General features: G+C 42.7%; 2 protein-coding genes across 9 annotated transcripts in view; one reads left to right on the top strand and one right to left on the bottom strand.

Moving 5' to 3' along the window:
• PARD3 (par-3 family cell polarity regulator) overlaps positions 1 to 22,962 on the bottom strand; it is a 649,228-nt gene that overhangs the window by 331,491 nt on the left and 294,775 nt on the right. For 6 of the 8 annotated variants that reach the window (XM_075062225.1, XM_075062229.1, XM_075062224.1 and 3 more), the window contains exon 5: positions 4,175 to 4,306. The exons of the other annotated variants lie outside the window; for them this stretch is intronic. In XM_075062225.1, the coding sequence (XP_074918326.1) occupies positions 4,175 to 4,306 (132 nt within the window). The remainder of the gene's footprint in view (positions 1 to 4,174; positions 4,307 to 22,962) is intronic. 8 annotated transcript variants of the gene reach the window in all.
• The window catches only part of LOC116836441 (uncharacterized), a 149,572-nt gene that overhangs the window by 72,647 nt on the left and 53,963 nt on the right, over positions 1 to 22,962 (top strand). The window lies entirely within an intron of this gene.

Below are 22,962 nucleotides of genomic sequence, written 5' to 3'. Positions count from 1 at the left end.
CCAGTGAAACAATAGAAGGCTTTATCTTCTAAAATGGTTTGTTAGTTTACAGCATGAGAAATTTGAAAGCGGAAACTGTCTGAATTTAAACCTTCACATTTCTGCTGGATAAGCAATTCTTCAAGGTGTAAGTAGTGTCCTATTTTATGGCTTGGAATAACAAACTTTTCTCTAAGTTACACTGATCGATTCTTTCAGCAAATTGTTTGAATCTTTTGTAAATAAATAGGGAATGATCCCTAAATTGAAGTATAGATTCCTACCTATTACACCAGGGCTGGCTCTAGGTTTTTTGCTGCGCCAAGCAAAAAAAAAAAAAACAAAAAAAAAAACAACTCCCGGAATGCCGTCCCTGGAATTGTACTGCCCCACGCACAACTGGTTTGCTGGTGTCTAGAGCCGGTCCTGCATCACACAGAGCCATGATTCCTTAAGACAATTCAGAAGGCTGACACAAATCTTCCATCTTCTTGGATGTCCCACTTCAAAATTTAGTAGAGGCCTGGTAATGTACCACAGATGCAGCTAATTGCTATTTCTACTATATATTTTCAAGTGACCCTCCGTTCTGAGGCCCTAAATTCCATAGTAGTCTACAGAAGCAGAGCTATTTCTTTAACAAGTGCCAGTACAGAGAACTGGTACATTATTCCTTATTATATCATCCTATAACAATCTCACTGCAAGATCACAGTCTGCTCTATAGGGGACTGTATGGGAAATGAGATATGTTTTCTCTCCTGTCAAAATAACTCTCTCTCTAGCACCTAGTGGCTCAGAGGGGTGAGGGGGGGAGGGAGATGATAAATGAAGGGGAGCAGTATCTCCCTTTTATGGACACCAAGCCAGCCAGTTTGCTATGAAGTCCCTCTCGGTGGCTGCTTGCTTTACCTGTAAAGGGTTAAAAAGTCCCTCAGGCAAAGAAAAGGGAGTGGGCACCTGAACAAAAGAGCCAACGGGAAGGCTAGAACTTCTTAAGGGGTGGGGGGAAGCTTTCCCTTTGTTTCTCCCTTATTCTCTCTGGGCTGAAGAGAAGAGGGACAGCTGGAATGCTGTGCAAAGTTTGGACCAAGTATGAAAAGTCATCGTCCGTACCTAGAAGGATTCATTGCGATAGGGAATGTTTAAAAACAGATGTGATTGGGTTTATTTCTTTTGTTTTCTGTAAGGCTTGTGGACTCCTCTGTGCAAACCCCAGATGCTTTTGTGTGCTTGTAACCAGGGCTGCCCAGAGGATTCAGGGGCCCCTACCATTAAAAAAAGTTGCAATACTATAGAATACTATATTCTTGCAGGGGCCCCTGCGGGGCCTGAGGCAAATTGCCCCACTTCCTCCCCGCCCCGGGCGACCCTGCTTGTAAACTTTAAGCTGAACCCCCAAGAAAGCTATTTTGGAGGGCTTGATCTTTGGAACTGCTCTTTTAAAAAAGTTCCAGATGTATTTTATTTCTTTTTTGCTTTTAATAAAATTTACCTTTTTTAAGATCAGGACTGGATTTTTGGTGTCCTAAGAGGTTTGTGCAGATGTTGTTAAATTAGCTGGTGGCAACAGCTAATTTCCTTTGTTTTCTTTCTTAGCCCTTCCCCAGAGGGAGGAAGGGGATTAAAGGGCATGAGAGTACCCCACAGGAAGGAATTCCCAAGTGCTCCTTCCTGGGATCTGAAAAGGGGTTTGCAATTGAGTGGTGGCAGCATTTACCAAGCCAAAAGTTAGAGAAAAGTGTAACCTTGGGAGTTTAATACAAGCCTGGAGTGGCCAGTATTAATGTTTTAAATTCTTGCAGGCCCATAGTCTCTGCACTCAAAGTGCCAGAGTGGGGAATCAGCCTTGACAGGGGGTCTTTAACATTAGTAATTCTAGTGAGTTGCTTAACGAATTAATTGTGCTCCTCAAAGCAAAATCTCACAACATTTAGCTATCTCTGAAGGTTACCAGGACCCTCTGGAAAATTTCCTTTCTTCCATATGCTCAAGAGGAAAAGGTGAGGCACAAGATTCAGAAGTACATAGAATAAGCATTGCTTGAAGCAACACTGTTCCAAAAGAAATTCTTCCAGTGAGCAACGTCTCTGGGACCAGCACAAGCGCAAACCTGGTAATCCCTTCAGTTCTATGAAGCCAAACAGCTATATTAGAGCACAGCTATATTTTGACGGCTTCCTAGCATTGTCATTGCACTTGGTTTGTCACCAGATCCACAGTATGCTCACTTGCATGGCCATTTCTGGTAGCTGTACTAGCACAAGAGAGGATTCCAGCTCCACCGCAACACCTCTGTGGAGTATAGGGATTAAAGACACCAAATGACTTGGCTGTGCAGGCTGGCAGGCCACACCAGAGGCTAGACACTTAAATTCTTCTTATTTGCCTGTTTTTCCTTGTTGCTTATGTCCATTTTCAGAGCTTCTAATGCCTTGAGTGCCTCCCAAAAGAAAGGTAAGTGAAAAGCAGAGGCCCAGCAAGGAAGAGCCAATTCAGAGTGCTGTGGGAAACTATTTACTCTAAGTGCAAACACTTCATGTTCTGAACTAAAGAATTCAGAGCATTTTTAAATCCCAAAAGGCTTTTCTGTGATTCCATACGATGTTCAAAGCCGCACAAAGTGGGACAGGACAGAAGAGTCCCTTGGACAACCCCATTATCTGCTTGAAACTTCTTGAATAGTATTTCACAAATAGAGAGGACTTGTTGCTTAGTTATTATTCACTGTGCAACACGAGCTTTTATTCAGTCAGTTTGCTTACCACCAAGCATTCCAAATTTAATTTATTAAATGTAAAAGCATTAAGTTTATCCAACGAAACATAAAGGGCTCAGGGGGACATTCAAAAGGATGTTAAGTTTGAGAAAAGAAGTAAACAGGATTTCCACCTGCATCCACTTTTTCATGCGTAAGGCTCTTCCCCTCCTCCCCCAGTGCTGTGCTTCATTCCATTCTCATTATGGGTTTCCTTCCGCTGTTCATGCCCTGTTAAGCAGTTTTCAGTCTAATTACTTATCCTGCTGATATGAAATCACCAAAGGATCCCACTCTTCCAGCTACATGCGACTTAACATCCAAAATTTAATGAATGGATCGTCTCATTTTAAAAGTTTTTTTGCCAGTACAGAAATTAAATCAGTTGACTATGGTTGTTTAAACAGGCTTTCATAGTATTATTTATTTACCATGAAGTTGGGTAAAGTGGGTCCAGTTATTGGACTGTGAGCAAAACTTCACAAAATACAACATTTATTGGAAAATAGATGTTTAAATATTTAAATATGCAAATCACTGATTTTCTAGGAAGGTTGCTTTTAAGATTTCTAATCCAACTCCTTTTGCTGAGACAACACCTTATTTAAGTATTTCAATCAGATTCTAATGACTCAGGGAGGCATGCCTCAAAAATCAAACACAAACAACACTGCAAAAGGAGATCGCTTACAATCTATGGCACCAATTCTACAATCTACAACACATAATTCAATCACCAAATGGTTCCAAATAACAAGTTTGCAATATGGATATTTACTGAACATAAAACTGATCAAGCAAAGGTGATATCTAGAAATCTTGATCTTCATTTTAAGTCTTTCAATATTCATAACTGTGAAATTCTTAAAGGAGAAAAAACATTAGGCATAATTATTGTGTAAAAAGAAAAATTTAAAAATGGTAATTTCAAAGTGGTCAGTAAAGGCAAACAACAGTTATGACTTTAAAGCTAGAATTGAAGGACATGTCACTGGTTCAGAAGAATAAATAGCATTTCAAAAATGATATGCAAAAATAGATCCTTATTTAGTTACATAACTTTGTGGGCAACATTATTGGCTTTTCATCGATAAAATTTACTTCAAAATAACAATCTCTAAATAAAACAAGCCTCCTGATACCACCTGTGAAGAAGAGTAGCAAAGAATAGCAGTGCTCATCAGAACACTCACCACGTACTGTATAAAATGGGTGAATGGCTCAAAAATGGGTGATATTTCCTGCTTGCTATTTTCATTGCTAATGAAGTTTTTGGAAGCAGAGGAATCCCAATACATATTTACTCTCTACATATCTGATACTAATACCCATGCTTCCAGAACCATTATCATTTAGGAATTTACTTCTTTGTAATATTTGTGGACTAGCATAAAGATTAAATTGTTAAAGTAATATATATATATTAATATATATTACCTGTTCTTGCCTCTCCAGCCACTTGTCCACCATGGGATGACTGGCACTTAACGATGAGCGAGCATTGTCTCTCTGAAACTGGTTAGACCAGTTACTAGTATCCCGTGGTAAGCTTCTGTAGTTTTCATCTTTCTATTTCAAAAGAAACAAAGAAAGTGTCTTATAAAAAAACACAACCAGTCCTTGCACACTGACAATGCAGCTGGTTTTTAAGATAATATGAAAGAAACACTGAAAAAGGATAAAGTGAATTTGGACAATTACACTGGAAAGATGCATATACGATTCTATTGCCTTGAGTCTAACGTGACCTGATATAACACAGTGCTCCGGGGGGGCGGGGCTGCACACTCCAGTGGATCAAAACAAGTTCAATATAACGAACCTATAACGCGGTAAGATTTTTTGGCTCCCAAGGACAGCGTTATATTGAGGTAGAGGTGTATTTAATTGCAAAGACTCCCTTCTTATTTAAGCCAGTAAATTCCAAACTAAACGTTATGAGGTTCCCCATCGCCTGCACCGGCTTGTGTTTTCACAATCTCTTCCAACTTAAACTTCTACTGGATGGGTATATATTTCAGCAATCTTTTCAGGGTCTCAGACCAAACTTTTCCCTCTCAAAGCAAATAAACTACAAGAGGAGACAACCCATTACTACCTGGTCCAAGCAAAAGCAATAAGGTGCTACTCAAGGCAAGCTAAGCATTATAACATACCTCCTGTGCCAACACACACACTTACAGGGAAAGAAAATTGAAAAGGACATATTGTAGGCCATAATATGAAATGCTACAAAATGAAAACTTCAATACATAAATGCGATATATAATGATGTTTTCCAGGCAAGATTTCTGGTATAAAACAACTTTTTTCTTAAATATATTGCATTGCAGTGTTAATGCCTCATGACTGACAAGTTGTTTACTAAAAATGGACTCAAACAGAAAATTAACTTCAGCATCAAGAAATTAAAGCATGAATTGAACCAGACTCAAATATCCTTGTAACAAAATTCCTGTCTGAATGACCATTCAAATAAAATTTTCTACTATACTAATTTGCCCAGGCACAGATCAGTCATCAGTGGCCAAAAATGACTGGTTTTTTTCAAAGTGGCATATTGAGGACTATGCTGGCAAAAACAGATGGTGAAGATTCTCTCTCTCTCTTTTTTAAAACAGAAAGTCTGTTAGTTTACTTGCAGAACTCTGCTGAAGACAAGTTTCTCTAGCAGCGCTATAGAAGGCAGCAAGCAGTGTGTAAAGAATGGAATTCTTTCTGTGGATTTTCTCATTTTATTTCCTTCTTTCAGTGAAATGGTCAGTGCAATTACTGGGAGCCAAGAAAACCAATTTTAATCATTTTAGGTGGTAGAAAAGTACAACAAAATCACAATCTGGATGAGGAAATAAAAGAAATATGATTTCACATGAAGAAAAACCACAATTGGTCCATGAGTCATTGATCAGTCCTTGTCATATAACAGACCTTCAGCTAGTCTGAATGAACAGACATCTCTGCCTCTTATGTAAGAGATGCTTTTTGTGTTTTTATTCTTTATATATAATTCTATTATTATTGATCTATATGTACACCATTTTCAACACAGCCTTTTAAACAAGAGTTTTATCCATTCTACACAAAACTCCTTCTCCATTTAGTCTCCATTAATCATGTACAAAAAGTAAAACCTCTTTGTGAGAGGAAAAGAAAAAAAACCCAACAACACTATCAAGGCCTGTATTCCAACTTCAGCTGAGCACCGAAGCCTAGACTCTGAATTTAACTATATGTTATTCAAGACAATCACTTTTGCTTACAATTAAATTTTCATAATAATGTCTCAATCCACTAAGTCACGAATGTTATGAGACAGCACCAGATGTAAACTAACATCAGTGGGTTTGCATGGAGTATGCACCAAGTCATGAGAGACATAGACGTATGTACATATGTATGCATATAGGGGGTGTCTGTGTGTGTGTGTTCATTTTTTTCTGCTAAAAGTAAGTATCAAATACTAGTACTCGGTACCATTTCAAAGTAAGCTGCTTCTCTCACAAGAAGCTAAGTTCCTTTATACAAGGCTATTTTTCCCAACACAGGGCCACAGCTGATACAGCATTTAGCTGCACTGGTGGAAGTAAAAATAGGAATGCTAAAGACCACCAGGTTCTTGTAGCTGCTGGTACTTTTAGAATGTTGTTAACCTACTCAGAGCAAGTAAAAAATGGCATACTAGTGTACCTCGTCCACATGGCTGTGATCACCAATAGAGCTGAGCATGTGATACCAACAATGGGTCATTTTAGGAAAACAACCTAGCATAGACAAACCATAGCATTTTCCTAAAATTTCCTACCATCCATTGCTACCACTGGCTGTTCTTCATTGGCCGTACTAACAGTGAGAACTAGACACAGCATTGGCATTTTAACCAAAGTCTGATGTAGTCCTGCTCTAAGCAAGGTTATATAAGAGCACTTATTCTACTAGAGGCCAACTGAAGTCCTATCTACAGCAATATTTCCACTACTACTCCCACTATCAGAGCTAAACAAATAGCAGGAATTTTTAGGAAGGGGAGCAGAATTATGATAGATGCAGTTTGAACGTTGGAAGCACTGAAAAAATAAATTAAAATAACTGTTCTAAACTAAGATAAAATATGCAAACACATAATCAGGGAACCCTTTTTAAAAATAATCATCCATTCATTTAGAAAGAAAACAAAAAAGCATTAGCACGCCAACCTCCTCGGACATGCAAACATGGTGCATATCACTTTAACTGCAATATCATATAAAAACAAGATTTTTAATAAGGTAGCCACCAGGGTCACACAGAAAACTCATTTCTTCTAGAGCTGCAGCTGAGAGTCCTCACAAGACTACTACTGACATGGATCATCGGTTATAATTAAATGTTCTAATTTTTAAGAAGAATTTCCCCAAACAGCTTTAGGGGACTGCCGACATGTACAGTTCTATAATATTTGTAATGGGAACTGATCAGTATAATGCTAGAGTTGTTAGGTGACAACATTACAGCAACACTTAACAGTAGCATTTTACTGCATTTCAAATTAAAATGCATACGCTAGCAACTTAAGGGGTTTACTTTACTGTGGATTCCCCACTGAATTTTTTCTGAGCTGGAAAAAAAATGGTACAGTGATTTTGCTGTATTTTCAATTTCAGACGATTTACAACTGACAATGATCTTGTCACTAGAGAGACCCTCTAGAAATTGTCGATAAGATGATGCATTAGCATGACCTCTGCACAGCAATGCTTTAATTACTAGCCGTCAGTGCATCAACCAGCTTGTAGTTTAAACCTATAGTTGTAACGCTGTTAAACTTACTAAGTCACCCTATCCCAACAACAGATATCCTGAACCCTGCAATATGAAATTTCCATGCCTGTTACTTCAGTTGCTACTGGGCCACACGCAACATATGAATTGCCAAGTGTTTCTTGCTTCCCATATGTCTGATGTAAAATTGATATGACAGGAGCATGCTTTCAATTTTTACTGTTACTGTGGAATAGGAATATAACAACAATGAAATGGATCAAAATAATCTCAGACGAAAGTCTCTGTAAAAAGATTCCTTGTTCCCAAATTGCATACTCTTACTGATGTTCCCACCACAACCATTTCTGCAACAAGCCATCCACTCTCATCTACTGGCCCTCCCTCAAAGGACTTTGTTTCAGTCAATAACTTATTTTGCTTAAACTTCTGTTATATACCCTTGGTACTTCATTGTTTGTACACTTCTGGAACAGTGATTTTTATTTCTTTACTCTGGTTGCTCAGAAAATAGTTACAGCAACATTATATGGCTTGTTGCACATGCAGGAACTTTGAATTTAAAGAAGAGCAATGCTCCTCATTTGGAGCAAAGCAATACTGCAATAAAGCGTACACACATACTAAAAGCAGAACTTTGAAAAATGTACTGCATATTGCTCATGTGTAGCACTACAGGCATCCATTTGTAAAACTGACAGTTTATAAAAAGAAAATTATGTCTGCCATTTTAGATCACGGCTATAAGGGTGGAGCAGGTTGAGAGAAAGAAATACTGAATTCAAACTCGGAAAACGTATACTTTTGCTAACTAGATTCCTGGCAAAAAAAAACACCATAATGTGAATTCCAAGTAAACAGCAGCAAAATGTGATCTGTGGCATAGGCGAAGATGAGGTAACAGGAAGCTGGCATGCCATTCAACTGATGATACAGTATAATCTGAGCATAATGAATGAAAAACGACATATATACATCTAGTTGAAAAATTATATTCTGCAATTTTATACTCCCTTTGCCATAAGTGAATCTTAAAGTGTATCATACACATTTAAAAGAACTAAGCCTCACAATGCCTGTGACAATGGGAAAGCTAGGCACAGAAGTATTAATTTATTTGCCCAAGATCATAGAGTGTAACATAGCTGCAGATTGGAGCCCAGATCTCGATTCTCAGTCTTCTGCTCTAATCGTATCATCTTCCCCCGAGCACGAGCAGTATGCATTTTAAAATATTAAAATTAAATATACAGTAGTTATCAGAGATAAAAATCGAGTCTGACACCCACATTTCCAGTGAGCACCACCTAAGTCCCAAACAGACTCATTGATTTCAAAGGGATTCCTTGCAGAGTATGGCACTACTCAACACAGGGATGGAAATACCATTGAAAAAGTTAACCACCTAACTACATATTTTTTAATTGTTTAAATGGTTAACTGGTTAAAGGGCTGGTCAGCCAGCAGAGCAGGAATGCTCTGGCCAGGTGTCGCTGCTCCAGCTGGGCATTGCAGGGCCACTGGGATCAGCTGGTCAGCCTAGGGATTAACAGTTAAGGCAGGTCAACTAGTGAAACTAATGCTTACAGGTTAATTGGGTAACATTTTACGTCCCTAACTCAACATAAGAGCAGCAAAATCAGCCCCATACTGTGGAATTTATCCACAGACAATATACATAAAATGTATCAACTTCTAGTCCCATGTGAACATTTCTTAACATTGTATTCACTCTTATATAATAACTTAAATAACAACAATTATATATATAGACAGATATATAAATATAAAATGAATGGGTTAATAGAATATCAATCTATAATCAATATATGTTTGTGACAGGCCACTAACAAATGTCATTTTACCATTGATCTGGAATTTTGTAATTTGTTACACCCATTCATTATGAACCACTGGAATACAGAAACATCCCAGATTTGATCTTTCCATCAGAAGTCATCAGTTTTCAGATATGAAGAATTCAAGTGTCCTCAAAGCACATTAGATGTAAGAATGGTTTAAAAAAAACATGTATTTATTTATTTTATGAAGTGGTCATGTCGGGCCTGAGGGCTCCTATTTGATCAAGTGCAGGTCATCTGAGACCACCAGTCTTATTTACCGGATTTTAAACAGAAAGGTTTCCACAAATACGTTTAATGGATAGATGATTATAAAAATACTAATTCCACATTACATTAGGCCATCTGAGAGAGCGCATATGAGCACCTGGGCAGTTTACTCCTGGTGGAATTCTGCACATGCACAGAGTTTATGCCCTGTAGCAGGGTGGATCCCTGCTCCGGCCCTGAAGGGATTAAAAACAGCCCAGGGAAGGGGCCGGGGCTGGGGAAAGCAGCCTTTTAAGCTGGGCTGATTGGGGAAGTGGCTGCAGCTGGGGGCTATGCCCCAAACTGAGCTGCAGGGCCTAATAAAAGGGCAGAGAAGCCAGGAGCCAAGAGTCTCTCTCTGCGTTCAGAGGGAGAAGGGCCTGGCTGCTGCAAGGGACCAGACAAGGTACCTAGGGTTAAGCAGGGCTGGGGAAGGCAGTGGAGCCGGGGAGCTCCTGCCTGAAAAGCCCAGGCTGCGGCCTAGGAGTAGGCTAAGAGGTACTGGGGTTGCAGGGTGCAACCCAGGGGTAGGCCAAGGCAGTGGGTCCAAACCCCTTTGCCGATGATGAGAGGCTAATACTGCAGTCTGCCCCAGGGCGTGGGGCTAGCTAATGACTGGGCAGTTGCCAAGACCCTGAGGCAAAGTGAGGATAGAGTGGGGGGGGGGGTTCCCAGGGAGGGGAAACCCCTAAGAGAAAGGGGTTACTGCCAGGGGGCAGAACCCCACGTAAAAGGGGCACCGGAGTCCAAGGAGGGACACGGGGCCAGAAGCTAGAAGGCGGATCACCGGCCTGAAGAGGGCGCTCCAGCTGCAAATTCGAGCTAATTCCCAGGAGTGACCAGTAGGAGGCACCCCAGGGGTGAGTGCACGCCCGGTTACACGCCCCCTTCCCTGATTTTTTTCCTCCTCCTCCACAGAATATAGATTCTGCTGGAGGGAGGTTGCAGTTACACCTTTCACCCACCAGGAGCTGCTGTTGTGCCAGAAGACATAGCAGCCAGTGAGGCAGAAGAGGCTGTGTTCCTCACAGTGGGGACAGGTGAGGAGGCATGGCACGGACAGTGCAGGGCACACAGGGCTGGGGGCGTGTTACAGCTGAGACTCAGAAGGGCTAGTGACAGGTATTTTGAAATTAAATACCAAAATAATTGAAACTGGAATGATTACATTGTGTTACTTTGACAAATAAAATATGCAGAATTTTAAAATATTGGGTGCAGAATTTTTCATTTTTTGGCACAGAATTCCCCCAGGAGGATGTGTTTCACAGAGGCATATTTGGTCTTGTATGATTCTAAATCGTGTTAACAATACAATTTCTGTATATGGAATGCAACCTCATCTTTCCCCAGGTAAAGTAGTAATATGTTCTTATGATATTAGTATAACCTGTTTATTAGTTTTCACAATGTTTGAGGTTTGGTACAACACAGTCATTCCATTTTTACTTGACATCAACCATTCTTTAGCAGGTATGAAAACAACTGTTGATCTCAAATGACCTTCACTTCTCCAGAACAAAGCCATCGTACAAAACAAGGCTATTCTACAGCAAAAAAAAATTTGTTTAAACAAATGGATGCTTCCTAATAGGCATCTAATGGTATAGTGAGACCATTAAGCAATGGATGATCTTTTGCGTGATCTCTGATAGAGAAGTCAAATTTGGGATGTTTTCTTTCATCAGCAGTTTTCTGTGAGCTAGTGTGCCCAATTTCAAGATTTTAGTTCAGTGAAAATATGGAAACTAATTGTGTCAGTCAGCGAGCAAGTGACTTGTTACAAGCATCTGTGCATATTAAATGAGATGGACACCATTGCTTGGCAGTCTCCTTTCCCCTCTGGGTAGATTCCATTTATTGTATTTTTGTACGATGCAATTTAACAGTGTGTCTAGTTTCAGATTATTTTAGAACATGACCTTGGAAGGTAAAACAGACCAGAGAGATGATGGCCATAAGACATGTTTAGTAAGGCAGCAGTTCTAGTTACACAATATCAAGCCACTGTTGATCTTTGTTTTAGAAGGGAACAGTGTTAAAGAATTTTCGTAGCCTAGTGTCTTCTCCCAGAGCACATGAAGCTGCTAACCTAGAACATGGGTAATTTCCAGTTATTGATAAAGGCTATCTTGGGACAGAACTTTTGCATTCCCCGTGAAAGAGAAAAGAAGGATGACCCACTCACTACTCATTTTGATTACTGAAGTCTTTAGAAAATGACTGCCTCTACATTTCCATGAATGGGACTAATCTATTATGCATAAAAAATAGATCACTGGATACTAATGCAATGAGAAGACAGCCACATTTAAAAGTCATTCCTATATTTAACTTCAATCTTCTTATGCTCATGAATTTCCAAAGTTGTACAATTCCGATTTTCTATATTCCATGATACCTCTGAGTGACAAGCAAGGTCTCTCTCTCGTGTGTACACACACACACACACACACATTATTAAGGACAGATGCAATGAATGGATGGTTTTGCTGTGCAGCTGGTATTATATGTAGATATTCAGTGTTGAAGGATATGGACTGAATTCAGAGTAAACTGAAATCTGTTAGGCTGTCAATCAAACTTGTGCTGATCTCTCTTGTTTACAAAGGAATACCAAAAATGTCATGATCTTTGCATGTGCACATGCAAAACCAAAAATTATCAAGCATGCTACAGATTGTATTTCTCAGACTCTAAGGGCTGTGAAGAAATTCTCTTTCCCAATTCTCTCTTTACTCATTAATTTCACAGTAAAATCTCAGTAAAGATAGTGTAAAACAAACAAAACAGCATATGGTGATTGATCTACTGCAACTACAATTCAGAAGTTGGGGCTTATTCCTGCCTCTATGTTTCATAAATCAAAAACCAAATTAAAACTGTTCTCGCCCGAAGAGATGAATCAAATATTTAAGAAACTTTTCATAAACAATGTATCTGCATCTGATGCACACATTTAAAAAGCAGTACCTATGTATTCCAGCACTAAGCAGTTTTGTATTCTTTTAGCCAAAAAACTCCTGAAAAGTGTTTTCATTTCCTACATCCATGCAGTCCCTTTCTCTGAAATGATCTGAAGCCTTTAACTTACCAGGATAATATCAAAATAAGCAAATTTAAGATATTTTGGGGTTCAGTCGCACATTCCTCTCTCAGAAGACAGTTCCAGTAGAACTTCAATGGGAATACTTGTAAGAGGCAGAGTTGCAGGATCAGATCTTAGGCTTTTTAGGCTTTTATATTTTCAACTCTTTCCCCCATTGCACAGCTCTCTCTCATACCATGGGATGGCCATTTCTCATCCTTCCTGCAAGCCCTCTGTAAATAGTTTCTAAAAGTATGTAGCTATGCGTACAAAAAACAGGTTTTCACCAAACAGATAAAGGAAAAAATAGTTGTGCACAACTCTGCAATTTTCACCAGGAATTTGGTTTTGTACCCATATTTATCCAAAGATCTGTGGGTGTTGGACTCAGAATATATATTACAAAGTGCATTTAATTTTTATTTTAAATCCCTCTTTTCTTTCAAGCATAAAACTGTCTGTTTCCTTACCATTTCCTCCTCTTGCAGGTTAATTTCTTTTTGCATGGTTGCTCATGAATGCTGGGCTGCTGGCATTTACTTATTTAGGTGTACTGATGAATCATCTTTTTGGGTAGGAAGAGAAACAACACAAATAGAATTGGAATAACAAATAAATAATTATAGGCAATCAAATGAGGGAACTGTATGGGTGCCAACACGATTCAAGACTCATGACGCTGTAGAGGTCTAACTTGGAGATTGTGGGACAGATCCATCAAAATTAGTACTACTGTTTGGGGGGGGGGGTGTAAAAAAACATGGTTGGTAGGCATTAAGAAGTTGTTCAGGGGACGATGAGAGAGAAAGGGATAACCATTATTCTGTCTCCTCAGCCAAGCCACATACTTTCCATACTTTCTCTGCTAGCTCAACAGATATGTTGAGAAGGAGGCTGTTTAAAGACTTGTGCAGAAGCAGGGAGGCCAACATGTCAAACATGTGCCAAGCCTGAGGAAACATGGTCTCTGTAGTTTTTGTGCACTCAGCCAACCTCTCATTAATTTCATCAGCTCAGCTGACTGACAGCTCTTTCAGGTAGATATAGACCTGTTCCCTCACATCTTACCCTATCTACAAATGTGTAAGGAAAAAGAAAGACCATTTTTCGTATACCTTGAACATCAACCTTTCCTAAACCATGAAGGAGAAGGCACAAACGCATTCTTAGAAAATACATTCATTACAGGCTCATGATTATTATCCCCATTTTACTGATTGAGAACTGAAGTAGAGAAAGATTACATGATTTCCCCAACCTCACAGGGGAAGAATGGGAACTGAAGGCAGATTTCAGACAATAAGTCCAGTACCTTATCCACTTCATCTTCATCCTTTTCCCCCAGCATCTGACTATTAATGTTATTCTATTTTCTTGGGGATGGAGGGATAAGTGGATGGATTCTCTTTAACAAATATGAAGGGATGAGATTAGGTAAAGGGAAGGAAAAAGGGGGGAAATAACCTTAAAAGCAAACATTTTATTGAAAGGCGGGGGTTGACACTTCTGGTCTTGGTTGGCTTTTGGCTTCATCTCAGCAGAATATTGTCTGTCTGTGTGCACAGCACTCAGCAAACAGAATAGCAGAGGAGTAAATGTATAGCACCACCCGTTATCAATATGAGCACTAGGCAAGGATTTTTCATTTCACGACTCTCATTCCCAACTTGCTGCAGTGATTTTATAAAGCATTTTGCAGGCCCTCACCACAGCAAGAAGGAAAAAAAAATAAAAAACAGATGAGAAATATGTATTTAGTTTTGTTTTGAAAGGTAGGAATGCTGAGGTCACCCACAGAGATTGGGATTTTAATTTTTATTGCACTAAAACAGCAGCAGCAGCTTTGACAGAAAACTCCTGAATCTTACACAGTACGTGAGAGGAAAACCACACAATTTTATATTATGATTTTAAGTTCTGTTTGGGTACATTTGATCTAAGCTATTTCACCACCTCCTGACAAGGTGACAGCAAAGTGCCCCATCACAAAGCAAAGAAAGAAAAAATATATATCTTTACATTTTTATCCAGCTACTGTATATGTATTTCATTTTCCAGCAAATCAACAATAACTTATTTCAGCAGCTTTATTAATTCAGCATTTGTAGATGTGTTCTTTCTCTGCATCTCAAATGACAAAACCCCAAGGTCTTAAAAAAAAAAAAAAAAGCTCCACCTCAAAGCTGGGCAAAAGTATGACAGTTCTGTTTGTTGAAACTAACCGGGTCTCAAGTACACCAAACTTCTTTAAATTGGAGCAATTTTCCAAAATTTAAATAATTTCCAAAGAAATTTCATACAAACTATATTCTTGACAATTTGAACATTTCAACGGTCACTTTTGCTCAAAAAGTCATACTTTAAATTTTGAAGGAAGGGGGTTGCATGTGTAGTCTAATGGTTTAAACACACATCTAAGAGTGACAAGGACCTGAACTCTATTACCACTGACTGGCCTTTGTACTTATATAGCACATTACAAACATTATTCAGCTTCTAAACGTTACCTCCATTTTACATGTGGGAATGTGAGGCTCAGAGGTCCCAGAATCAGGATTTGGATTCAGGTCACAAACTTTCAGTCTGAGGCCTGAACTTTCTAGCTACAGTGCCTCCTAGACAATCCACTCACACATTGCACTTCAGTTACCCTAGATGTAAAGTGGGGCTAATATCTGCCCTACCTATCTATGGCTATAAATATCTTCAGTCCAGAACATAGATTTTTACTTGAAAGGAGTTAAAAACAATTTTACAGATGGAAAAATTGAGTGCTGTGGTCGAGCAGATTAGGCACAGGACTGAGTCAACCGACATGGGTTTGAACTTTGGGGTCCTACCACTGACTGCTCTGTCACTTAAGGCTTTTCCATACCAAGAAGCACTCTTCTCACATATGGAAATGTTCCATTTGAAAAAACAGAAAAGGAAACTTTAAGCATTTGATATATACAGACACAAAAGGAGAGTGTCAACAAGGGCTACATCTTTCACTGTTTCCCAGAAAGTTACCATCCGTGAGCTCATTTCTTTGGCTTGCTCCTTTTGGCAGATTCTATTATGCTGGCCAGCCCCATTAGAAAAAGACAGTTATCTACTCCATAACTGGTGTTCGAGTGATTGCTCGTCCATTCAACTTAAGTGACTCCCAAGCAGTACCCCTCGGAGGTGGGTAGGAGGTCACAGATTTGCAGATTGCAACACAGCTCTGCCAAAACCAGCATTGTCCCTGGCCTACTGAGTGATGGCATAGTGGGCCATGAACGTGTGCACTGAGGATCATGTCGCGGCTTGACAGATGTCCTGGATCGTGAAGTGTGCCAGGTAAACCACCAAAGACATCTGCGCTCTGGTCAAGTGGGCTCTGACGATTGGCAGCGGAGAGACCCCCACCAACTTGTAGCAGGTCCAAATGCAAGAGGTGATTCAACTGGAAATCCTCTGTGTGAACACTGGGAGGCTCTTCATCTTATCAACTGTAGAGATGAAAATCTGAGTCAACTTATGGAAAAGTTTTGCCCTATATAGGTAGAAAGCCAGATTCCTTCTTACGTCCAAAGCATGAAGGCACTTCTCTTCACTAGTCTCACGGGGCAGAAGACCAGAAGGAAGATGTCCTGGCTCATGTGGAAAGCAGACACATCCTTGGGAAGGAAGGCCGGGTGGAGCCGGCGCTGAACCATGTCTGGCGGTTCTGAGGTCAGGACTCGCAGCTCGGAGACTCGCCTCTCCATCACCACCACCACCAGGAAAGCTACCTTCCACGACAGATGAGACAGGGAGCACGAGGACAAAGGCTCAAAGGGCGGGCCCATGAGTCTGGACAGAACCAAGCTGAGATCCCACTGAGGGGCCAGGGACTAAACTTGAGGAAAGAGTCTCTCAAGGCTTCTAAGGAACCTGACCATCGTATTTCCGGGAGAATACCATCTGCCCCTGCATTGGCAGATGAAAGGCCAAAATGGCCACCAGAAACACCTTGTTAGAGGAGTGTGCCAGGCCCTGGTTCCTCAAATGAACCAGGCCCTGGTTCCAAGATCGACTGCACTGAAGAATGCGAAGGGTTTGGTCGCCCAGCAGGAGAACCTCGTCCACTTTGCCAGGTAAGTCTGCCTAGTCGAGGGCTTTCTACTCTCAAGGAGGACCTTCTGGACCCCATCTGAACAGGCCTGTTCATTTGGTTCAGCCACGCAATATCCGCGCTGAGGAGGAGGAGGAACATGATGTTGGGGCGCAAAAGTCAGCTGTGATCCTGTGATCTGGTCGGTTCGGCAGAGGCCAGGGTGGGATCACTGACAAGTTTGATAGTGTCCCGAACCAGTACTGGCGAGGCCACGACGGGGCGATCATGATAACCTGCACCTTGTCCCACTTGATTTTCGCTAGTACCTTGTTGATGAACAGAATCAGAGGGAATGCATACATCAGGCTTCCTGCCCACTGCAGGAGGAAGGCGTAGCAGAGGGAGCCCTTGCTCAGACTCCATCTCGAGCAAAACCTGTGGTACCTCCTGTTCTGCCTGGTGGTGAACAAATCCACTTGAGGAGTTCCCCACCTCTGGAAGATCATGCCAGCTACCTCTGGGTGGAGCACACACTCGTGGTGAGAGGAGAAGTCCCTGTTTAAGTGATCCATTGGCGTGTTCCTGGCACCTGGAAGGTGACATGCTTCTAAGTGGATTCTGTGGTCAATGCATAATTCCCAGAGACGGAATGCCTCTTGGCAAAGGGCCGAGGATCCTGCTCTGCCTTGCCTGTTGATGTAGCATTTTAAGAGTCATTCAGGAGTCTTTTAGGCCATGGAGCTTGTTGTCCATTTGTTCCGCAAACAGGGCTTGTCCATTGAAGGAGATCTTGCATCGACTGCTGAGCCTCCGTGGACAAGTCAGAGCAGAGTACCCAGGAGGTGTGGCACATGGCAACAGCCAAGGCCATGGTTTGGGTGGCAGTGTCTGCCACATCTGATGCTGCCTGGAGTGTCACCCTGGCTGCAGTCATGGCCTTCTCCATAATACCCCGGAACTCCTTCCTAGAAGCCTCAGAAAGGGAGCCCTCGAACTTGCCACATATTAAAATCATAGCGTCCCAGGAGGGCCTGATTGTTGGCTACCCTCAGCCAGAGGCTAGAGGATGAATAAACTTTATGCCCAAACAAGTCTAGTCTCTTGGAGTCTTTGTTCTTAGAGGGAGCCCCAGGTTGACCTTGTCACGTCCTGTGATTAACCATTTCTACCACTAGGGGGTTGGTAGCAGGGTGGGTATACAGGTACTCGTGGCCTTTAGATGGCACAAAATACTTGCGCTCAGCCCTCTTGGAGATGGGTGGCAGGGAGGAGGGAGTTTGCCACAGGCATTAGTAATCTTAGAAACCCCATCATGAAGGGACAGAGCCACCCTGGCCGGTGCCATGGAGAAGTGGACATTGAAGAGAGAGTCCGAAGTCTCCTCTAGCTTCTCCACCTGAAGACCCAGGTTGGCAGCGACCCTCTTCAGTAGTTCCTTGTGCACTTTAGTGTCATCAGGAGGAACTGGGAGAGGGGACCTCGTTATAGCCTCACCTGGCAATGATGAGGAAGATGCCAGTGCCGTAAGGTCCTCCACAGCCATTGGTGGCCCAGAGGCTTGCTCCTCTGCTCCCTCTTGGACTTGGGGGTCCTCGCGCCCAAGGCTTAATGCACCGGAGGAGGGTGTGAGAGAGAGGCAGCTGGTCTCTCTGAGGCTCTGGACACTGAGCAGACAGCCTGGGAGGGCTGGGTGAACCTCCACGGGAACCGGAACCTGAGGCCATGGGTCCAGTTTCAATGCCGACAACGTAGCCAGTACTGCCAATACCGGAGCTTGTCCCGCGGTCAGGGCTGGATCCCAAGCGTTTGCTTCCAGGTGACCAGGCTGGAGCGGAACAGTGGCTCTGTCCAGACTGGTGCCAGTCACTCCACCTGGAGTCCAATTGGAGCAGGGTTTTAGGGTTGTCCCTTGCAACAATCACAGGGCTTAAAGCCTGGAAATCAGGGCATGCCACATCCTGAGACAAAGTCCCATTTGTGACCTATAAAGTTTCTAACTATAGCTAAGGGATTTACAAACACTAACAGAAAACTATACACAACATAGTACAGAAGAAACCTCGTTCATACGAATGAGCAGCTACAGCACTAACTGAAGCAGCAATAGTTCCAAGACTGTCACTGGAGGCAAGAAGGAACTGCGGGTGGGGGGAACTGGCAGTGCCCTCTATACCGTGGCATGTGCACGCCACTCCTGGGGCACTGGAACCGGTCCCCTATGGAAACTGCTGAGGGACAACTTCCAGGACTGGTGCACATGGCGAGCACACACACCTAAGTTGAATGGACATGAGCAATCACTCGAAGAAGTAGTTACCTTGTGCAGTAACAATGGTTCTTCAAGATGTGTCCCCCTGTAGGTGTTTGCAGGTATGTCTGAGTCCCTGCGCTGCTGATTGGAGAATTTTGGTATTGGTCCGTCCCGCTCACGCTGCTCCTAGCTTACCATGAGGCTAGCCAACATGCACAAAGACAATTACTAGAACGCCAAAGTAAAGTGGAGGAGGGTGAGTCATGGAGCACCATATGGACACACATCTCTAAGAACCATCCTTACTGCTTCAAGTAGTGTTCCTATGTGTGCTCCACTATAGATGGTTCCCAAGCAGTGCCCACTACTAGAGACTGGGGTTTCAGAGTCGAGACTGTTATGGATGACAGCACTGTGGCACCAAATTTGGCATCTGCAGCTAAATCCTCCAGGATGGCATAGTGTTCTGCAAAGGTGTGTGCAGATGCCCAGGTAGCTGCTCTGCAGATTTCCGATAGAGGGACAGTCTTGGAAAAGGTGAGGGAAAAGGAGGAAGTTGAATAAGCTGGTTTATATGAAAAGCAGATATCACCTTAGGAGTGAACTTCAGACGTGTGTGAAGAATGACTCTGTCAGGGAAAAACACAGTGAAGGGTGAATGCACCATCAGGGCCACTATCTCCCCTATCCTTCTTGCTGATGTAATGGCAATCAGGAACTAGTGATGTAAATATCAATTTAAAAAGTTAACCAGTTAAATTCTTAAAATATCCTTTAACCAGTTAACTGTTAACCAAGATCCCTCTGATGGGCCGGTGCAGGGCAGCAGGGACTGGGGTCCCGCTGGGGCTGAGGAGCTGGGGACGCATCAGAAGTAGAAGTAATGGGGGAAAGGCATAGAAAACTCTTGTCCCATGAGAGTAAGAGAGTGTTCCACACGGAGGGTTGTCGGATCCCAGCTTTAGAGCAGTACACAGGGCATTTCTTGTTCTGGTAAGTAACAAACAGATCTACTGTCTGTCTCCCGCATTATTGGAATACTTCGTTTAGGACCATCAAATTTACTTCCCATTCGGGGTCAAACGAGAACTTGCAACTGAGGTCCTCTGCTGTCGTGTTGTTTATTGCTGGCAGATAGGCTGCTGACATTAAAGCCTTGTGGGAAATGGACTAGGTTCCATAACTTCAATGCTTCCACGCACAAGGAGTGGGATCTGGGAAACTGGGAATATTGCTGTCCAGGGTGGTCCCCCCTCCATTGGTGTTGGCAAAAAACAAACCCTTTCTTCTTTCTTTTGGCAAAGGCAACAAAATACGAACAAGGTAACATAGAAAAAAGCTTCAGGGAAAACTAAAATTAACAAATCTAAAGGGAGTTAAGATCCATGAACAGACAGCTCTAGCTCCATCTCTAGGCAGCGGGAGCTCAGAAGGAACTGAGGAGGGATTACCAGCACCAGCTGGCTAGCCTCCAGGCAAGTGAGAAGCAACGTACACACAGGTGGGACAGACTGCTACTAAAATTTTCTGATCAGCAGCGGAAGGACACAGACACACCTACAGTGGAGCACTCATAGGGCAGCATGACCAGGTGTGCGGTTTTTGACCAGAACACCCAGTCGAAAAGGGACCCTGGCAGCTCCAGTCAACACCACCAGTCGGGCTGTTAAAAGTTCGGTTGGCAGTGCTGCGGAGCTAAGGCAGGCTAGTGCCTACCTGTTCTGGCTCCATGCTGTGCCCTGGAAGCAGTCAGCAGGTCCAGCTCCTAGGCAAGGGGGCCACTGGGCTCCGCACACTATCTCCACCCTGAGCACAGGCTCTGCACTCCCACTGGCCAGGAACCACAGCCAATGGGAGCTGCAGTAGCAGTGCCTGTGGGTGAGAGCAGCGCACAAAGCCGCCTGCCGTGCCTTCACCTAGGAGATGGACCTGCTTGCTGCTTCCAGAGTGCAGCTCGGTCCATGGTGTTAGGACAGGCAGGAAGCCTGCCTTAGCCCCCTCGCTGTGCCACTGAACGGGAGCCACTGGAGGTAAGCTCATGCTTCAACCCCTGCCCCAGCCCTGAATCCCCCCATCCTGGAGTTCGCTTCTGCACCCCAAACCGCTCAGCCCCATCCCAGCACCTGCACGCCCAGATGGAGCCCTTACCCCCCTGCACCTCAACCCCCATCCCAGAGCCCCCTCGCACACCCTAAACTCTTCATCCCTGGTCCCACCCCAGAGCCCACATCCCCAGACAGAGCCCGCAATCCCTCCTGCACCCCAGCCCAGAGCCCCCTCTCACACCTTGAACCTCTCACTTTTGGCACCACCCCAGAGACTGCACCCCCAGCTGGAGCTCAAACCCCTTCCTGCACCCCCTTCCCCAGCCCGGAGCCCCCTCCCACACCCTGAACCCCTCAGTTCTAGGCCCATTCCAGAGTCTGCACCCTCAGTTAGAGCCCTCACCCCGTCCCCCACCACAAGCCCCTGCCCCAGCTCAGTGAACATGAGTGAGGGTGGGGGAGAGCAAGCCACCGAGGGAGGGGAAATGTAGTGAGCGGGGGACATGCCTTGGGGAAGGGGCAGGGCTAGGGTGTTTGGTTTTGTGGGATTAGAACAGAGACATTACTTGAAGAAGAATCAACAAGTACCCCTTGCAAGAGGAGAAGGTGGGGAAATTCAATGCATTAGAGATGAGGGACTGGACCCTTGATGAGAGATTTACTTGTTAAAAATGTCCATATGCTTCCCACATGAACTACCTCCCTCCCTAGTTTACAATGCACACTGAAATGAGATTCCTAACCAAAAAGACAGCAAAGATTGCTTAATTTATTCATACAAATTAGGCCAGTCTTTCCTTCAGTGAGGCCCATTAAGATGAAAACACTACAAAAAAGTGGCTGCTGACTAAATGGCAAATACAAATAGAAAAAAACTTGCATAATGACAGGTTTCAGAGTAGCAGCCATGTTAGTCTGTATCTGCAAAAAGAACATGAGTACTTGTGACACCTTAGAGATTAACAAATTTATTTGAGCGTAAGCTTTCATGGGCTACAGCTCACTTCTTCAGATGCATAGAATGGAATATATAGTAAGGAGTTATATATACATACAGAACAGGAAAAGGTCATTTCCCCATGTTAAGTATCCTCACACCTCTTGTCAACTGTCTGAAATGGGCCATCCTGATTATCGCTTCAAAAGTTTTTTTTCTCCTGCTGATAACTGGTCATCTTCATTAACTAGCCATTTAGAGTTGATATGGCTACTACCACCTTTTCATGTTCTGTATGTATAAATATCTTCTCTCTGTGCGTTCCATTCTATGCATCTGAAGAAGTGGGCTGTAGCACACAAAAGCTTATGCTCAAATAAATTTGTTAGTCTCTAAGGTGCCACAAGTACTCCTGTTCTTTCTGAGAAAAAAAACTTGTGCACCAAGTAAACTCAGCTGTGTGTTTGCTGTTACTGATCCACCCTCGCAGAGCATGCTACATGCCATTTGCTTTGCTTCAGGTAGATTAATGTGAGAGAAAGAGAAAAAACAAGCAAGTCAATGCACATTCATTTTTCCCTTTCCCAGCTGTCTCTTGATCTCTCTTTCATCTAAGTATACATTTTCACTTCTTCGGGTTATGGCAGCAGTGTTGATCCTTAATGCAATGACATACAATTCAACTGCAGAAAATCACATTAGGGTACTGTCTTTAAAAAACCAAACGTCCATGCCATACATTTGTATTAAGCAGGTGAGGTTACCAGACAAACCTTGACACAGTGACACAGAATCAAAGCTGGTTTGATATTTAGTAATGCCACCCCATTCCTCATGGTCATAGATGTGTAAATGAAAAAAGTACCTGCTTAGCACACTAAGAAAAAAAGGGCTGAATTACCTTGTAATCAGCATTAGACATAAGATACTACACTCAATGTTCATACAGTATGGTAATGTCTATGGCACGGG

The sequence above is a fragment of the Chelonoidis abingdonii genome, chromosome 2, assembly GCF_003597395.2.
Source record: "Chelonoidis abingdonii isolate Lonesome George chromosome 2, CheloAbing_2.0, whole genome shotgun sequence".
Classification (NCBI taxonomy): Eukaryota; Metazoa; Chordata; order Testudines; family Testudinidae; genus Chelonoidis; species Chelonoidis abingdonii.
Note: the sequence above shows the minus strand (reverse complement) of the source record. Positions and strands in the feature narration are given on the sequence as shown.